Consider the following 14,134-nt stretch of genomic DNA (forward strand, 5'->3'; position numbering starts at 1 on the left):
GGGCCTCCCACTCGGGCATCATTAAGAATGGGCACCAGTCAGGGGCAGGTAGGAGCCGAGGGCAGAGGAGGGGTGGCTGAGGAGGGCTGGGGTTCAGGACCTTGGCCATGTGTCTGTGCCAGGCCATCCCTTGGTGGGGGACTTGAGCCTGGACCTCAGCAGGCAGAGAAGCTGCTGGGACAGCTGCTTCACTCAGTGTAAAGTAGAACTTTCTGAACATGGAGGAAAAGAGACCTTGGAGGGTAATGAGCTTCTCCGCTTCTGAGGGAAAGCAAGCAGGGGCTGAGGGATTGTCCAAGCACTGAACAGGGGAGAGAGTGGGCTGATAAGCCAACCAGTATTTACTGAGTTGGCTGCGAGGGTGAGTTGGAGAAGAATTAGCTCTGGTTGGAACAGTAAGACATCCTTGGTAAGTAAGGGAGTCAGGGAGGCTGGAGTGGTCAGGGAAGCCTTCCTGGAGGAGGTGGGAGGAGGGCTGGAACCCTCCTGGGGGCTCTGAGGCCCCTGTGGCTGCCCCTGCCACAGCTTACCTCTCGCCTATTGCTCCATGTTCCAGGTCCAGGTGATGGGTCCCCTGACCAAACCTCGGCACCAGAGCCCCCCAAGCCTCGCCCTGTGAGCCTCTCCTTGCGGCTGCCCCACCAGCCAGTCACAGCCGTCACCCGAGTCTCTGAGAAGTTCTCCGGGGAGACCTCAGCGATAGCTCTATCGCCCACATCTGCTGCTGTCCTGGGAGGCCCCAGCCCGGGCCTCAGTGAGGCCACCACACCCTGGACTCCCAGCCCAAGTGGTATGAGCAGAAGAGCATGGCCTGGGGTGGGCGGGGAGGCCAGAGACGAGCCTTGCCTCTGCCTGTCACTGTGTCCCCTTTGGAACCTCTGCTCTACCAGAGGGGCCGTCCTGGCCCGACTCCTCTCCAGAGATGCTGGGCAATAGCAAACCGCCCTGTGGGGGTGACCATGGCTTTCCCTATGCTCGAGGCTGTTAGAAGGTGACCCCAGCCTGCACCTTTGGACAGTCCCCTTCCCAGGGCCCCGAGAACCTCCCAGGCCTGTGGTCGGCCTCAGCTTGTGTCCTAGGGTGGGGCTGTCTGGCCTTTCGAAAGGAGAGTTTGGGAATAGCATTTGCTGGCCACAGCCCAGGAGGCCCTGGGGAGGGGCAGAGTGAAAGAAATCTTATTTTATTTACTTTTTTTTTTTTTGCCAGAGGGCACGTGCACTCTCCCGGGAAAGAGAGGGAGAGGATGAACTCGCTCCCAGTGGGGCGTGTTCACGTAACTCCTTCTCCGTTTCTCTGTCCTGTTGGGAGTTGGGGCATGCACATGTACATGCCTGGCGTTTTCCAGTCCAGCCCTGTAGCTGGCCAGGTGGGACTTGGCTCCCTTAACCTCCAGGCCACAGCGCCAGCTTGTGAAAGTCCTTCCATGTCATTCATCTGCTGCTAGTTCCCATCCTCCCTCCTCATCCCCTGCGGGCTGAGGCAGGGCCAGCTTAGCCCAGGGTTCTTGCTTGTCCTCAGAAGGATGCTGGGTCAATGGGGCAGGGCTGGGCAGAGGATGGGAGCCTATGGCTGGCCCTCCCTGAGGCCAGGGCTTGTCATCTCTCTCTCTGCTGTTGTCCTGCAGAGAAGAATTCCCCTTTCACACGGTCCTTGTCGAGCTCTGGCTATGGGACAGTGACAGCGGGCAAACGCAATGACAGGTGAGTCAGGGCCGGTGGTCCTGAGGGCGCACTGCCCCCCACGTGACTTGCCTGCTTTGGCTGCGACCAGGCAGCCCAGGCCACCTGCAGCGAGCTCCTGGGAGCAGGCACACCGCTTGGGTTGATGCTTCCACAGAGGGCTGGAGCTTGGCCTCTGGAGAACTGGGCCTGAGGGTCCGTGGGGAGGGTTGGAGCAGGGGAAAAGAGGCAGTGGGCTTGGTGGAGAGTTTTGTTTGGAGAAATATGGTGGCAGGCTGGTTTCTCTGTGGACCCTTCAAGGCAGTTCATCCAGAAATGGGAGAGGAAGAAGGCTAAGAGCGTATCCCGCCTTGTCCTCCTCCTCCCAGCTGGCCGAGGGAGGGGGCCCTCAGGGTGGGGTGCTTCCTGCCCACAGGCTGGGGAGGTACCTGAAGTCACAGGGGCTTCCCTGTGGTACCCATGCTCCCCCAGGCCAGGAAGGGCCTGGCTTCCCTTCCCCACACACTTTTCCTAGTGCAGAAGAGAATTGTGGTTTTCTGACCCAGCGTTCCAGGGGGAAAACAAAGGGGGTCTTATCTCACAGTGGAGGAGGAGGAGGGAGGAGGAGGGAGGAGGAGGAGGAGGAGGAGGGAGGCCTGCCTCCTGCCCTCCCCCAGGTGGGGCATTAACACTTGGCCAAGGGCTGGTTGTACCCAGAGGGGGCCCCACTCTCCCTGAGTTGCCCCCCAGGCCTGCTTTGGAGGGCAGCTCAGGTCAGAGAACCTGCCAAACTGGTTGGGACAGCACAGGTGGGGCCCCCTGACTGCCACCCTGAGCACCTGGGGATGCTTTCTGCCTGCCGGTTCCCACCCTGGGGCCTAGGACAGCCAGTCATGGTGATGGTGGGGCTATGTTCTGACGCGGGGGCTCTCTCCTCAGCCCACCTCTGGTGACGCCACCCCAGTCGCCCCCATCCCCACAGCCGCCAGCCACGACTCAGGCCCATCGCCCGGGCGAGCGGCGCCGGGAGCTGGTGAGGTCGCAGACGCTGCCCCGCACCTCGGGGGCACAGGCCCGGAAGGCGTTGTTTGAGAAGTGGGAGCAGGATACCGCAGCGGCTGGCAAGTATGGATGGCACCCCCATTCCAGGCTAGGCCCCAGAGTAGGTCCAGACCCAGTCTGGGGTCAGGTGGGCACAGCTTAGCAAGGCTGGGCCCTGTCCTTTGTCCCAGGGGAGGCTCTCCAGTGAGACCTTTGGGGTGAGGCATGAGGACAGGGGTGGCATGGGGCCCCACTGTGAGGAGAAGGCTATGGGGCCAGGAGCCTGGCGCGAGCCCCTCCTCTCCTCCATTCCTGAGGTCTTCTGCACCCCCACACCACATTCCTCATGGGTTGTTGCTCCTTTCTTTTCTGGGCGAGACTGGAAGGGAGGAGAAGGGATTGGGTTCCTGTCAGGAGTGGCAAGGCAGAGCTGTGGGGCTGGACTGGTCCCGGTGCCCATGGCCCGCTACTCTGCCCCTTAGTGGCGGGATACTGGGGCCGTGGTGGCCTTTGCAGACTCACCAGGCACGCGGTGTAGAGGGATCCCTGCTGCGTGTGGGGTGTGCCTGCACCTCGGGTGATGGTGAAGGCTTGCTCCTGAGTATTCCAACAAGGCAGGCAGACCCGGGAAGCATCCCCACTGACCCCAGGCACCCTGGTCTCGCCCTTAGGAAGTGTCCTGGGGGCCCAGAGGAGAAAGCCACCCTCCTGGCCAGAACAGAGACATCAAAGAGAAGGCCCTCGGTAGAGAAGGTGGCCAGAGGAGGGGTGGCATGAAGGGAAGAGGGAAAGGTATTCCAAGCAGAGGGTAGGGGCCTGGGGCCATTGCAGGCTCAGGTGTTCTGACCCTGGGTAGCCGAGTGACCCCTGCTTCTGGGCTTGGGAAATAAACGGGACCCAGAGGGCCAGAAGGGGCAGGTGCTGCCTGATACCATCACAGGAGGCCCTGGAGCTGGTGTGGGCTGTACCACGGCAGGGGTGCAGGATACTAAGGCTGTGTGCCCACGGCGTGTCCCTTGCGTTAGAGCCAGTGGGGGCGTCCTCCCGCCCTGGAGGCTGGGTGGAGGGGTAGTCCCACAGCAGGCCTGCCCTCTCTCCGCAGGGGGAAGGGTGAGACCCGGGCCAAGCTGAAGCGGTCGCAGAGCTTCGGGGTGCCCAGCGCCAGCAGCATCAAACAGATCCTGCTCGAGTGGTGCCGCAGCAAGACCCTAGGCTACCAGGTGGGCCCAGGCCAGCGTGACCAAGCATCACCCTGCCCCAGTGCTCCTGGCCAGGGAAGAGCTCGCTGGGCTAGGGGAGGGCATGGGAGCCAGAGACATTGGGCCTTCCCAATGGGTTCCCAGCTGCCTGGGGAGTGTGCTTAGAAATCCCTAGAATCCGGTGCCTAGGCCCGGGCAGGCTAGTCTTGTGTGTGGGGGGGTCTGGTGGTAGGATTTTGCTGAGCTTGTGGAAGGCTGGGCCTTGATCTGCTCGTGGGAGCCACAGCGGGAGCTGTAGATGCCGGTGTTCTGCGCTGACCCCTGCTCTACTCTCAGCACGTGGACCTGCAGAACTTCTCCTCCAGCTGGAGCGACGGGATGGCCTTCTGCGCCCTGGTGCACTCCTTCTTCCCTGACGCCTTTGACTACAATGCCCTGAACCCCACACAGAGGCAGAAGAACTTTGAGCTGGCCTTCACCATGGCTGAGTGAGTATGGCAGGTCTTTGAGCTCTCTGTCCAAAGAGCCAAGGGACCTCATGGCCGTGCTCTGTCTACCTCTGTACAGTTGGGAGGAGGAGGCCTAGAGAGGGTCGCAGGCTGCTGGGTGTGCAGCCTCTGGGCCGCAGCCCGGGAGGCCAGCCACAGACCTGTGTGAGGGGCAGTAGGACAGGGTCCCTCCAGAGTTCTGATCTGTGCTCTTTGGCCTGGTGGGCAGATGCCGTTGCTTGGATACGCCACTGCTGCTGATCGGCAAGAAATTGGATAGTATCTGGGATTTTAAAAGTAGATTTAGCGGGGCCGGCAGATGGCATGGTGGTTAAGGGCACTGGACTCTCATATGGTCAACCGCGGTTCAAGTCCTGGACCTGGTGGCTTGCTTTCTCACTTTCTCTCTCTCTCTCATTCTGTCCCCGTCTGGTCAAAGTAAGAAATATAAATAAATGAGAGGCCAGCAGGTGGCGTGGTGGTTAGGGCGCTGGATACTCCCACATGGCCAACCATGGTTTGAGTCCCAGAGCTGGTGGCTTGCTTTCTCACTTTCCCTCTTTCTAGCCAAATTGGAATAAATAAAATTAAATAAATAATAATGTAAAAAAAAGAAATATAAATAAATAAAGTTAAATAAAAATAATTCTTTAAAGAAGTAGATTTAGTTTCCAATAAGCAGATTTTGCTTCTCTATATAATTGCTCTGTGAAATTGCCTGTGTCTTAATTCCTCCTTAAGAAGGGGATTAGATTGGATGGGAGAGTTGGTCAATTCTGGGGTCAGGAGGCACGTGGGAAGCCAGTTTGGGGTTTGCTTATTGGCTGAGGGCACCCCCAGAGCCTAAGGAGAGTTGGCGAAGTAGGGTCTGTGGGGCTCTGGCAGGAGACGTGTACATTCAGACTGGGGGGAGAGCTGAATAGAGGGACTCTTTGGGAGTGTGTGGACAGGGATGAGGACTCTGAACCAGACACGGTGCAGCACCCTCGGGGTCCCCACTGTGTGGACTGTTACCAGCCCTTGACCTGGAGTCACCAGAACTAGAGAAATTGGCTGCATGGAAGGTGTCAGAGCAGCTGTGCTCTGGGGAGCGGGACGCAGACAGCTTGCAGGGACCTGGCAGGCAGGAAGCCTCAGGATAAATGCTCTGGCCTCCCGCTCCTCCTGCCCTCACACCAGGGCCTCTTGTGGGCCGACCCTGATCTGAAGACAGAAGGCCAAGGAGCCATCACTGGGGCCCATGCAGCCCCCTCCACCCCCTGGGACAAGGAGCAGGGCCCAGATGAGTGGCGTTCAGGGCTCCCTGATCCTAAACTCTACAGGTCAGAGAGCAGGAAGGCTGTTCCCAAGCCGCGGTTCCTGGAGGGCACGTTTGTCCTTCCTCTGCCTCTGCACCTCGCGTCTTGAGCCTCTGAGGTCTGGGGCGACTTGCCGTGTGCGTTCCTCGTCTGCATCCTCAGTGCTGTGACCTCAGGTGCTTCTCGCGTGCTTGCTGGGCTGAAGGAGGCCTTACTCCCAGCCTGACCACCCCCAACCCCTACCCACCACCCCAGGCCCCGAGCCTGGCCAGGGAAGGAGCTAGAGCCAATGGGGCTCATAACCCACCATGGTCTTACAGGTTTCGCTTTGAGCAGAGGCAACCACCCCTCACTAGAGCAGCGACTCTGGCTCTGAGGGCAGAGCAGAGACTCTGACCCTGAGCTCCCCAGCCCGAGGACTTGGAATATGAGTGTCGGCCTTGTTGTGTTGTCTCAGATGACGTGCCTGGGCTCTCGGCCCCTTTGGGGTCATAAGAACTCCTTGTATACTTTAAAAGCCTTCTCTTTCTTGGCTGCTTGGGATGAGTTGTCATCCTAATTGCAGAAACAGCTTTGGACGAGTGTGTTGTGCAACTGGATCCAGACGATGGTGAAGTCGAGCCAAGAGCAACGGCACGACGGTGGGGAGGGGGTGGCTCACAGGGAGGTGGCCCAGCTGCTGGAAGCCCACAATGGTGGCTGTCAAAAACCACACTGTTGGCGTGTGCGGGGAGTGGGGCTCTGATGTGGGCACCCCAAGACTTCCCCTAGCTGGGTGAGACCACATTTGGCTTATGGAGTTCTTCACCCTGTTTTTCTTCTCCCTTTCTCTTCATGATAAAGGGAGAGTGTGTGTGTGTCCATAAGGGGGTAGAGGGAGAGCAAACACCCCTGAGAGGGTCTTACCGGGTCTCAATCCCCCTTCCCTAGCCCTTCAGCTCCCCAGGATCCTGAGTGCCTGTGTGCACAGTGTGTTTTCCTGACCGACCTAGGAGTCAAACCGCAGTTGCCATATGGCTTCCAACACTGCAGGGCACCAGTTCTTCACTGTCTGAATCCAGTGGGCCAAGCAGTGCCAGCTCATGCCCTGGCCACCTCAGTCACTCTCAGCCCTGGACCAGGCTGGGCCGTGGCAGGGAGAGGGACTGCCTGGGCCATGGAGTGGTGGCCCTGCGCCCCAGCTTGCAAGGAACACAGCTTCCCTTGGCAGCTGGAGCCAGAGCAGTTCCAGGCTGTGCTTTCCCAGCACGAGGTCTGAGTTCATGGAGACTCTAGACTCCAAACAGATGTTTCTTCTATTCCCAACTTGGGGGAGCAGCGGTGGAGGCTGGTCCAGATTTGGCCTTCCTCCTCCCCAGAGTAAGCAGCAGGGTAAGAACCTTGGCCCTGCCTGGCTGTGGCCTGGGCCTGCCTGGGACTAGGGAGGGCTGGTGGTCTGCTGGAGCCTCCTGAGATGAGTTCTTGCTTTTCTGCTGACTCGGGGAGGGGGGGAGGAACTTCCACAGCGGGCTGGTGAGAGGAGCGTGCTGGAGCCTGGGAAGGTACCTCCCGCCATGAGCCATGAGTCAGCTGTCAGATTAGCTGCAGGTAGGAGGGCAGAGGGCTGGGAATGTGGGTCTGCCCGCCTGGGGCCCCAGCCTCTTGGGAGGACAGCAGCTTGGATCCTCTCTGTTCTAGACAATAGGCTGGTTAGAAAAGCTGGCGAGGGAGCGCAGAGACACCTGCGCTAGGAGCTTCTTCAGCAAATACTCCTTGCGTTTGCCGGCTAAGCCGAACAGACACAACTGGGACTGCGAACCCCACGCAGGCAGCAGACCGAACTAAGAACGGCAGCGTGGGAGCTGGCGGAGTGGGGCGAGAGGAGCCGGCTCCGATGAAGCCAAGGAGGAAAGGGGCCCCCAAACCACGGGTCTGCCCCCAAGTCAGCAAGGAAATGTTTTCAGACCCTTCCAAGAGACCAAATGCCTTCAAGGCACAAAGCCACTTCTGGGACTTTTGGAGTCAAAAGTGGTCCGACGCCCCTCCTCCCCGTAATTTATGGCCGCAGAGATTCCCGGTGGCCTAATCTGTGTGAGTGATGCGGTGCTGACAGCGCGGCGAGCTTCCCTGGCCTGACAGGTGTTCAGGCCCTGGAACGAGGCAGGCCAGCCCCTTTTATGGAAGGGGCCGAGTCGGCCGGGCGCCTGAGCCTTCCTCCCACCTCTGGACTGAGGGCAGGCTGTGGCGCAGGCTTCCCACTTGCCCTGTGGGGAATGTGCCCTGCTCTCGGGTTACACTGAGCAGAAGGGGCTTCCAGGCTATTTGTAGTGGCCCTGTGTCTCGATCTAAAACCAGACAGGAGGTGGAGTCCCAGCCCTGGCCTCCCGGGCTGCCTTTCGAGAGGCTTAAAAAATAAAAATAACTCCCCACACTCGTCGTTTATCTCCCTTACAGGCCAGCCCTGGGGGAGCTAAGGATAGAGCAGAGTAGAAGGAAACCCATTAAACCCACTCCACCCTCCCAACCAGGTGGAGCTTAAGCAAATTCACATTTGAAATGCTCTGATCTTTCCCCCAGCCTCCTGCATCAACCCTGATCCTTGCTGTGTGGTGGCTATGAAGCAATTTGTACTTTTTTCTTTATACCTTTTTAAAAATTGTTTATTTATTATTATTATTATTATTATTTTGGTAGAGGTTTTTGCCCTGGGTGCTGGAGAGAGACAGAGACAATGAGAGGGAAAAGTGAGAAATCACCCCCCAGGGGGGATGGCCATGCCACAGTCCCTTCTCCATTCTTCTCTTAGGATCTTGCGCATGCGTACGCTTACACCCAGCTTGAGTTTCAAGCCACTGGGTCTGGGACTTAACACTTGGTCGGCTATGTAACCGCTATCCTATCAGCTGGTCCCATGAATTTATGTTTTAAAACATTAGACAGAGGGACCAGCAGATGTCATAATGGCTACGTCACTGGACTCCCATGTAGTTGACCGCAATTTGAGTCCCGGACCTGGTGGCTTAAACTCACGCCGGGCGCGTGTGCGTGTGTGCCCAAGATCCCGAGAGGAGAATGGAGGAGAAGGGATTGCACCGTGGCCATCCCCCTGGGGGGTGATTTCTTGCTTTCTATCTCTATGTCTCTCTCTTTCTGGCGAATGCACATGCCCTATAGCAAAAAAAGAAAAAAAAAAAAAACCTCTCAAAAAAAAAATTAGACTGGAGAGAGACAGAGAGAGAAAGAGGGAAAGTGAAAAAGCGAATTGCCAGATCTGGGGCTCAGACCACATTGGCTATGTGGGAGTCCAGAGCCTTACCATCACTTCACCAGCTGGCCCCCTCCTTTAGACTTTTCCACTGTCGTTTGAATGATTTAAAATAAGCCTGTTGGGCCATCCTATGGCCTGATGGTTAAGGGAACTAGATCCCACATGGCTGACTGTATGGTTCTAATCCTGGCCCTGGTGGCTTGAAAAACAAGCTGCACATGTGTGTGTACATGCCCCAAATCTTGATAGGATGGAGAAATGGAGAAAGGACTGTACTGTGACCACACCCCATCGGGGAGTGCTTTCTCTCCTTCCCTCTCTCTCTTCTCTGTCTCATCGGCAAGCATAGGCTCTGCTCCCCCACCCCAAGAAAACAACAGCGGAACAATAATAACTACCACAAGAAAAAATAAGTCTGTGGCCCAGCCTGTTGGCGCAGTCAGCAGCATACTGAACTGCAGTGCTGGGAGCCACATGGCCGACCACGGGCTCTGATCCCAGTGTCAGCCAGAAAATATGCCAGGTGTACGTGCACATGTGTCCAAGATCCTGAGAAGCTGAAGGGCGAGGGAAGGGGGATTGTATGTGATGAGACCCTATCAAGAGTGCTTCTGTCTGTGCATGCATTCTCTCTCTCTCTCTCTTCTTTTTTTCAGAGAGATTTTTTTGGTATAGAGCACATGCACTCACTAGAGAAACAGAGAGCAACAGAGAGACAGAAAGCAAGAGATCACCTCCCAGGGGGATAGCCACACTGCAATCCCTTCTCCTCCGTTCTCCTCTCTGGATTTTGGGCACGCATGCACACACACCCGGCATGAATTTTAAGCTTCTGGGTCCAGGACTCAAACAGTGGTTGAGGACGTGGAGGTCTAGCGAGGTAACCGTTATGCCATCTGCTGGTCCCACCTCATGCATACATTCTGTATCGTGGGTTAAAACAAGAAAAGTAAAGACCTCGAGCCTATGTAATTTTTACAAAAGCAGTTTTTGTTTGTTTTGTTTTTTATTTTGAGAGGTTTTTTCCTTAAGGTGCATGCGCTCGGTGGAAAGAGAAACAGAGACAGTGAGAGGGAAAGTGAGAAATCACCCGCCAGGGGGATGGCCACATTGCAGTTCCTTCTCCTCCGTTCTCCCGTTCTCCTCCTAGGATCTTGGGCATGCACACACATGTACCCAGTAAGATTTTTAAGCCACTGGGTCTGGGACTTGAACCATGGTTGACCTTGTGGGAGACCAGCGACATAACGGCTACAACATCTGCTGGCCCCCTCTTCTTTTCATTCAAAAGGCAGTTGAGGGAACAGCTGGTGGTGTGGTGGTTGGAGTGGCCGGATCCCACATGGCCAACTGCATGGTTCAAGTCCTGGACCCAGCAATTTGAAAAACATGTACTGCTTGAAAAACATACTAGGGGTGTACATGTGCCCCAAATCCTGATCGGAGAGTGGAGAAGAAGGGATTTTGGCATGGTCACCCTCCATGGAGTGGGGGGGGGTCTTTCTCACTGTCCCACTCTAGAGAGCACATGAACCTTATAGCAAAACTGGAAAAAAAAAAAAAAAAGGCAAACAAGGCCTCTAATATTTCTTAAGTTTATTTTTCTTTCTTTCTTTCTTGAGAGAGACAGAGAATCAGGTATCCTTCCCCCCAGCCTCCCAGCCAGCCAGGATTGCTCAGTAGGGTCAGGGCGACACAGGGTCTGCGCCTTGGCCTCCTAGGTGGCTCTGTGACCTCACACGGTGGTGCCCCACCACCTCTGCCACTGCACCTGGGCCAGGGCCTCTGCTATTTTGAGACTTAAATGTTTTTTATGTGAGTCCACGTGGATCATCACTCAATTTTTCTCATACTCTGTCTTCCGAATTTTATTCCACCTGAATCTGCAGGGCTCTTGTCATTCTGTTCAGAGCTGATGCCAGGGTGTTTCTGAATGCTCTGTTTGCAGGGACAGCCCTCATTGCAGGGACAGTCTGAGGGGAGAGGCAAGTACCCCTGAGGGGCTGGTGTGGACCGTGCCACAGCCTTGGAGACAGATGCTGTCCTGTCGGAGGGGCAGTTTGGAGATCCCCAGAGAAGAAGTGGGGAGGGGACAGAGGTGGTGGTGGGAGAGGAGAGAGGGAGCTGGGGGACAGTGGTGGTATGAGACCATGGCCCCCCTCCTCAGGAACCCCCACACTCAAACGTGCTCAACCCAAAAATCATAATGGGGGACCAGCAGATGGAGTCATGGTTATATCGCTGGAGTCCCACGTAGTCGGCCGTGTTTCAAGTCTAGGACCTGGCGGCTTCACACTCATGCCAGTTGCGTGTGTGTGCCCAAGATCCCAGGAGGAGACTGAAGGAGAAGGGATTGTGTCCGCCCTGGGGGGTGATTTCTTGCTTTCTTTCTCTCTGTCTCTCCAGCGAGTGCATGTACTCTATAGCAAAAATCTCTCTTAAAATCAGAATAGCGTGGAGTAAAGACCACATGGGTCCCGGCCCAGCCCCCTGAGGAAGCCAGGGCTTGCTGTATGATGCCTGGGGAAGGCCTGAGTGCCATCCTGACTGTGGCCCGGGGCGTGGAGACTGGCTGCCTGGGCAGGGGCACAGGGTCACAGTACTCGGAAGGTAAATGCTGCTTCTGGGGTGAGAGCGGGGTCTGCTCGCTCTCTCTGCACAGGTTGGTCTGAGCGTGCCTGTGAAGTAGGCTCGGGAGAAGCTAGGCCTGGGGTGGAGGCTCCCTTTCGGGGAGCCAGTTAAGGAACTGGAGGTGCTTAGTTTCAGAGAAAGACGTAGGTCTGACGGTGCTCTTCCAACGCTCGAAGGGCTCTTGTGGGAACTTAGACTGAGATGGGCCGTGAGACCACAGGGACAGCACAGAACAGCACGAGAAACGCAAGGAACCCTTCTCCTGGCCAGAGCCTTCTAGAGGGAGGCTTGGACTGTCCTTGGAGGAACCAGGTCCCCATTTCCTGGACCTGGAGGTGAGTGAGCCAGAGCAGGGCCTTCAGGATGGCTGGCTGGTGCTTCTGACCGGGTGATCAGACGGGCTGACATCTGAGTTCTGTCCTGAGGCTGAGCCCTCGGGGTCTAATGCTGTCCTCATTTAACACGGGGGAGACACAGAGGCCACTGCTGTCAGTTTAGATGACCCGGGCACGTGTGCGGCCTGCTTGTACTCACCTGGAGTCATCTGAACAGCACACCTGGGAGGGAGTGAGGGTGCAGTGTCTGCGGGCAGGTGAGGCAATGGTAGATGAGAGCTTCAGAAGGTGAACCCAGGTCTCTGACCTCGGAAGAACTCCGATTTTCAATCCTTTTAGTGTCGACAAAGCACCTTTGCATGCCTGCCCCGGTCCGGGGGCCGATTTCCCTGTCACTGAGCCCTGGCCTGGCTTGGCCTGGAGAGAGCGTGCCAACCCCTCTCGTCACCCCATGAGTTGGATTCCCTTACAGGCCGTCCACTCCAACCCCGAGGGGGAGGCGGGGGTGGGATCCAGGACAGATGTCTCCGTTTCGCCCTGACATTTGGTTTCTGATAGGAGGCCTGGCACCCGGCCAGCACACAGAGCAGGGCCTGGTGGTACTGTTACAGGCTTTGTCTCTGGAGCACACAGCCCGGGGAGCTGCAGCGCACTGCATCCTGGTAGAGGGTGCTGGGCGAGTTGGGCTAAGCCGGCTCACAGGCTTGGGGTGGGTCAGAGGAACGCTGGGCTGCTCACTGCAGGCTCCCCTCTGGCTGGGGACCAGGGTATAAAAAGATGTAAGGCACGAGTGGAAGCACAAGCTCCCAGCAAGCCCACGGGGAGAGAACAGAGGTGGTGCTCCAATTCTCTGCCGAGGAAACGGACACAGAGCGGTGAAGGGACTAGCAGTCGGCCTCTGAGCCCAGCCTTTTCCACATCACGTCAGACCTGTCTTCTCCACAGCCCGCTGTGCCTCTTAGAGCAACGGCAGTGATCATATCAGCAGTGATAATAATCGAGAACGATGGGAGCCAGCAGGTGGCGTGGTGGTTAAGATGCTGGGCACTCCCACATGGCTGACCATGGTTCAGGTCCAGACCTGGTGGCTTGCTTTCTCACTTTCTCTCTCTCTGTCTCTCTCTCTTTCTTTGTGTCTCTGGTCAAATTAAAATGAATGAATGAATAAATGAAATTAAAATAAATAATTCTTTGAAAAAAGAAATTCACGCACATCGATCATGCTTTTTCTACATGCCAGGTGCTAGCTGATTTGTGTGGATTAGCTTGTTCATCTGCATACCGTTCTGTGGGGTTGAAATTATTCCAGACGGGGAAACTGAGCCCAGGAAAGTTACGTGTGTTGTCCAAAGTCATATAACTAGTAAGAGATGGAGCTGCGATTGGAACTCTGATAATTATTATCTTGTTTTTGTTTTTGTTTTTGTTTTTGAGAGGTTTTTGCTATAGGGCGCGTGCACTCACCAGACAGACAGAGAGACAGACAGAAAGTGAGAAATCACCCCCCAGAGGGGATGGACACACCGCAATCCCTTCTCCTCCATTCTCCTCTTGGGATTTTGGGCTTGCATACACATGTGCCCACCATGTCTTAAGCCACTGGATCTGGAACTTGAACCATGGTCGACTACGTGGGAGTCCAGTGACGTGACCATTATGCCATCTGCTGGTCCCAGTTTTAAGCAGTTTTTTAAACGGCTAGTTATGACCCACTGGTAGATTGTAAAGATGTAGTGGTTCGTGACCATCTAAACAGTGGGAGGAGGCTGCTAGTTGGTGGTGCAGCAGTAATGCCATGCTCTGAGAGGCTGAAGCACGTGGACGGGTAGGGTGCATGGGAAAGTATGGAGTGGGCCTGGTGCACACACACCCATGATCCTGGGCCTGCTGACGCTGCGTGGATTTCCATGTGAAAACCTGTTAGGGGTGCTGTCTCTCTTGCTCATGGAAGAAATAAATAAATAAACTTTAAAAGGGGTAAATTTGAGGGACCAGCAGATAGCATAATGGCTACATCACTGGACTCACATGTAGTCAACCATGGTTCAAGTCCTGGACCCGGTGGCTTAAACTCAACGGCCAGTGTGTGTGCGTGCGTGCCCAAGATCCCGAGAGGAAAATGGAGGAGAAGGGATTGCAGCATGGCCATCCCCCCTGGGGGTGATTTCTCGCTTTCTATCTCTCTGTCTCTCTGTCTCTGGCAAGTGCACACACCCCATAACAAAAACTCTCAAAAA

At 56.1% G+C, this 14,134-nt stretch overlaps 1 protein-coding gene across 1 annotated transcript in view; it reads left to right on the forward strand.

The window, feature by feature from the left end:
- Window positions 1–14,134, forward strand: part of SMTNL2 (smoothelin like 2) — a 30,145-nt gene that overhangs the window by 12,650 nt on the left and 3,361 nt on the right. The window contains exons 4-8 of the mRNA XM_027766989.1: window positions 557–790; window positions 1,625–1,700; window positions 2,598–2,783; window positions 3,802–3,919; window positions 4,235–4,386. Of these exons, the coding sequence (XP_027622790.1) occupies window positions 557–790; window positions 1,625–1,700; window positions 2,598–2,783; window positions 3,802–3,919; window positions 4,235–4,386 (766 nt within the window). The remainder of the gene's footprint in view (window positions 1–556; window positions 791–1,624; window positions 1,701–2,597; window positions 2,784–3,801; window positions 3,920–4,234; window positions 4,387–14,134) is intronic.

This window comes from Tupaia chinensis, unplaced genomic scaffold, assembly GCF_000334495.1.
Source record: "Tupaia chinensis unplaced genomic scaffold, TupChi_1.0 Scaffold143814_1, whole genome shotgun sequence".
NCBI lineage: Eukaryota > Metazoa > Chordata > Mammalia > Scandentia > Tupaiidae > Tupaia > Tupaia belangeri.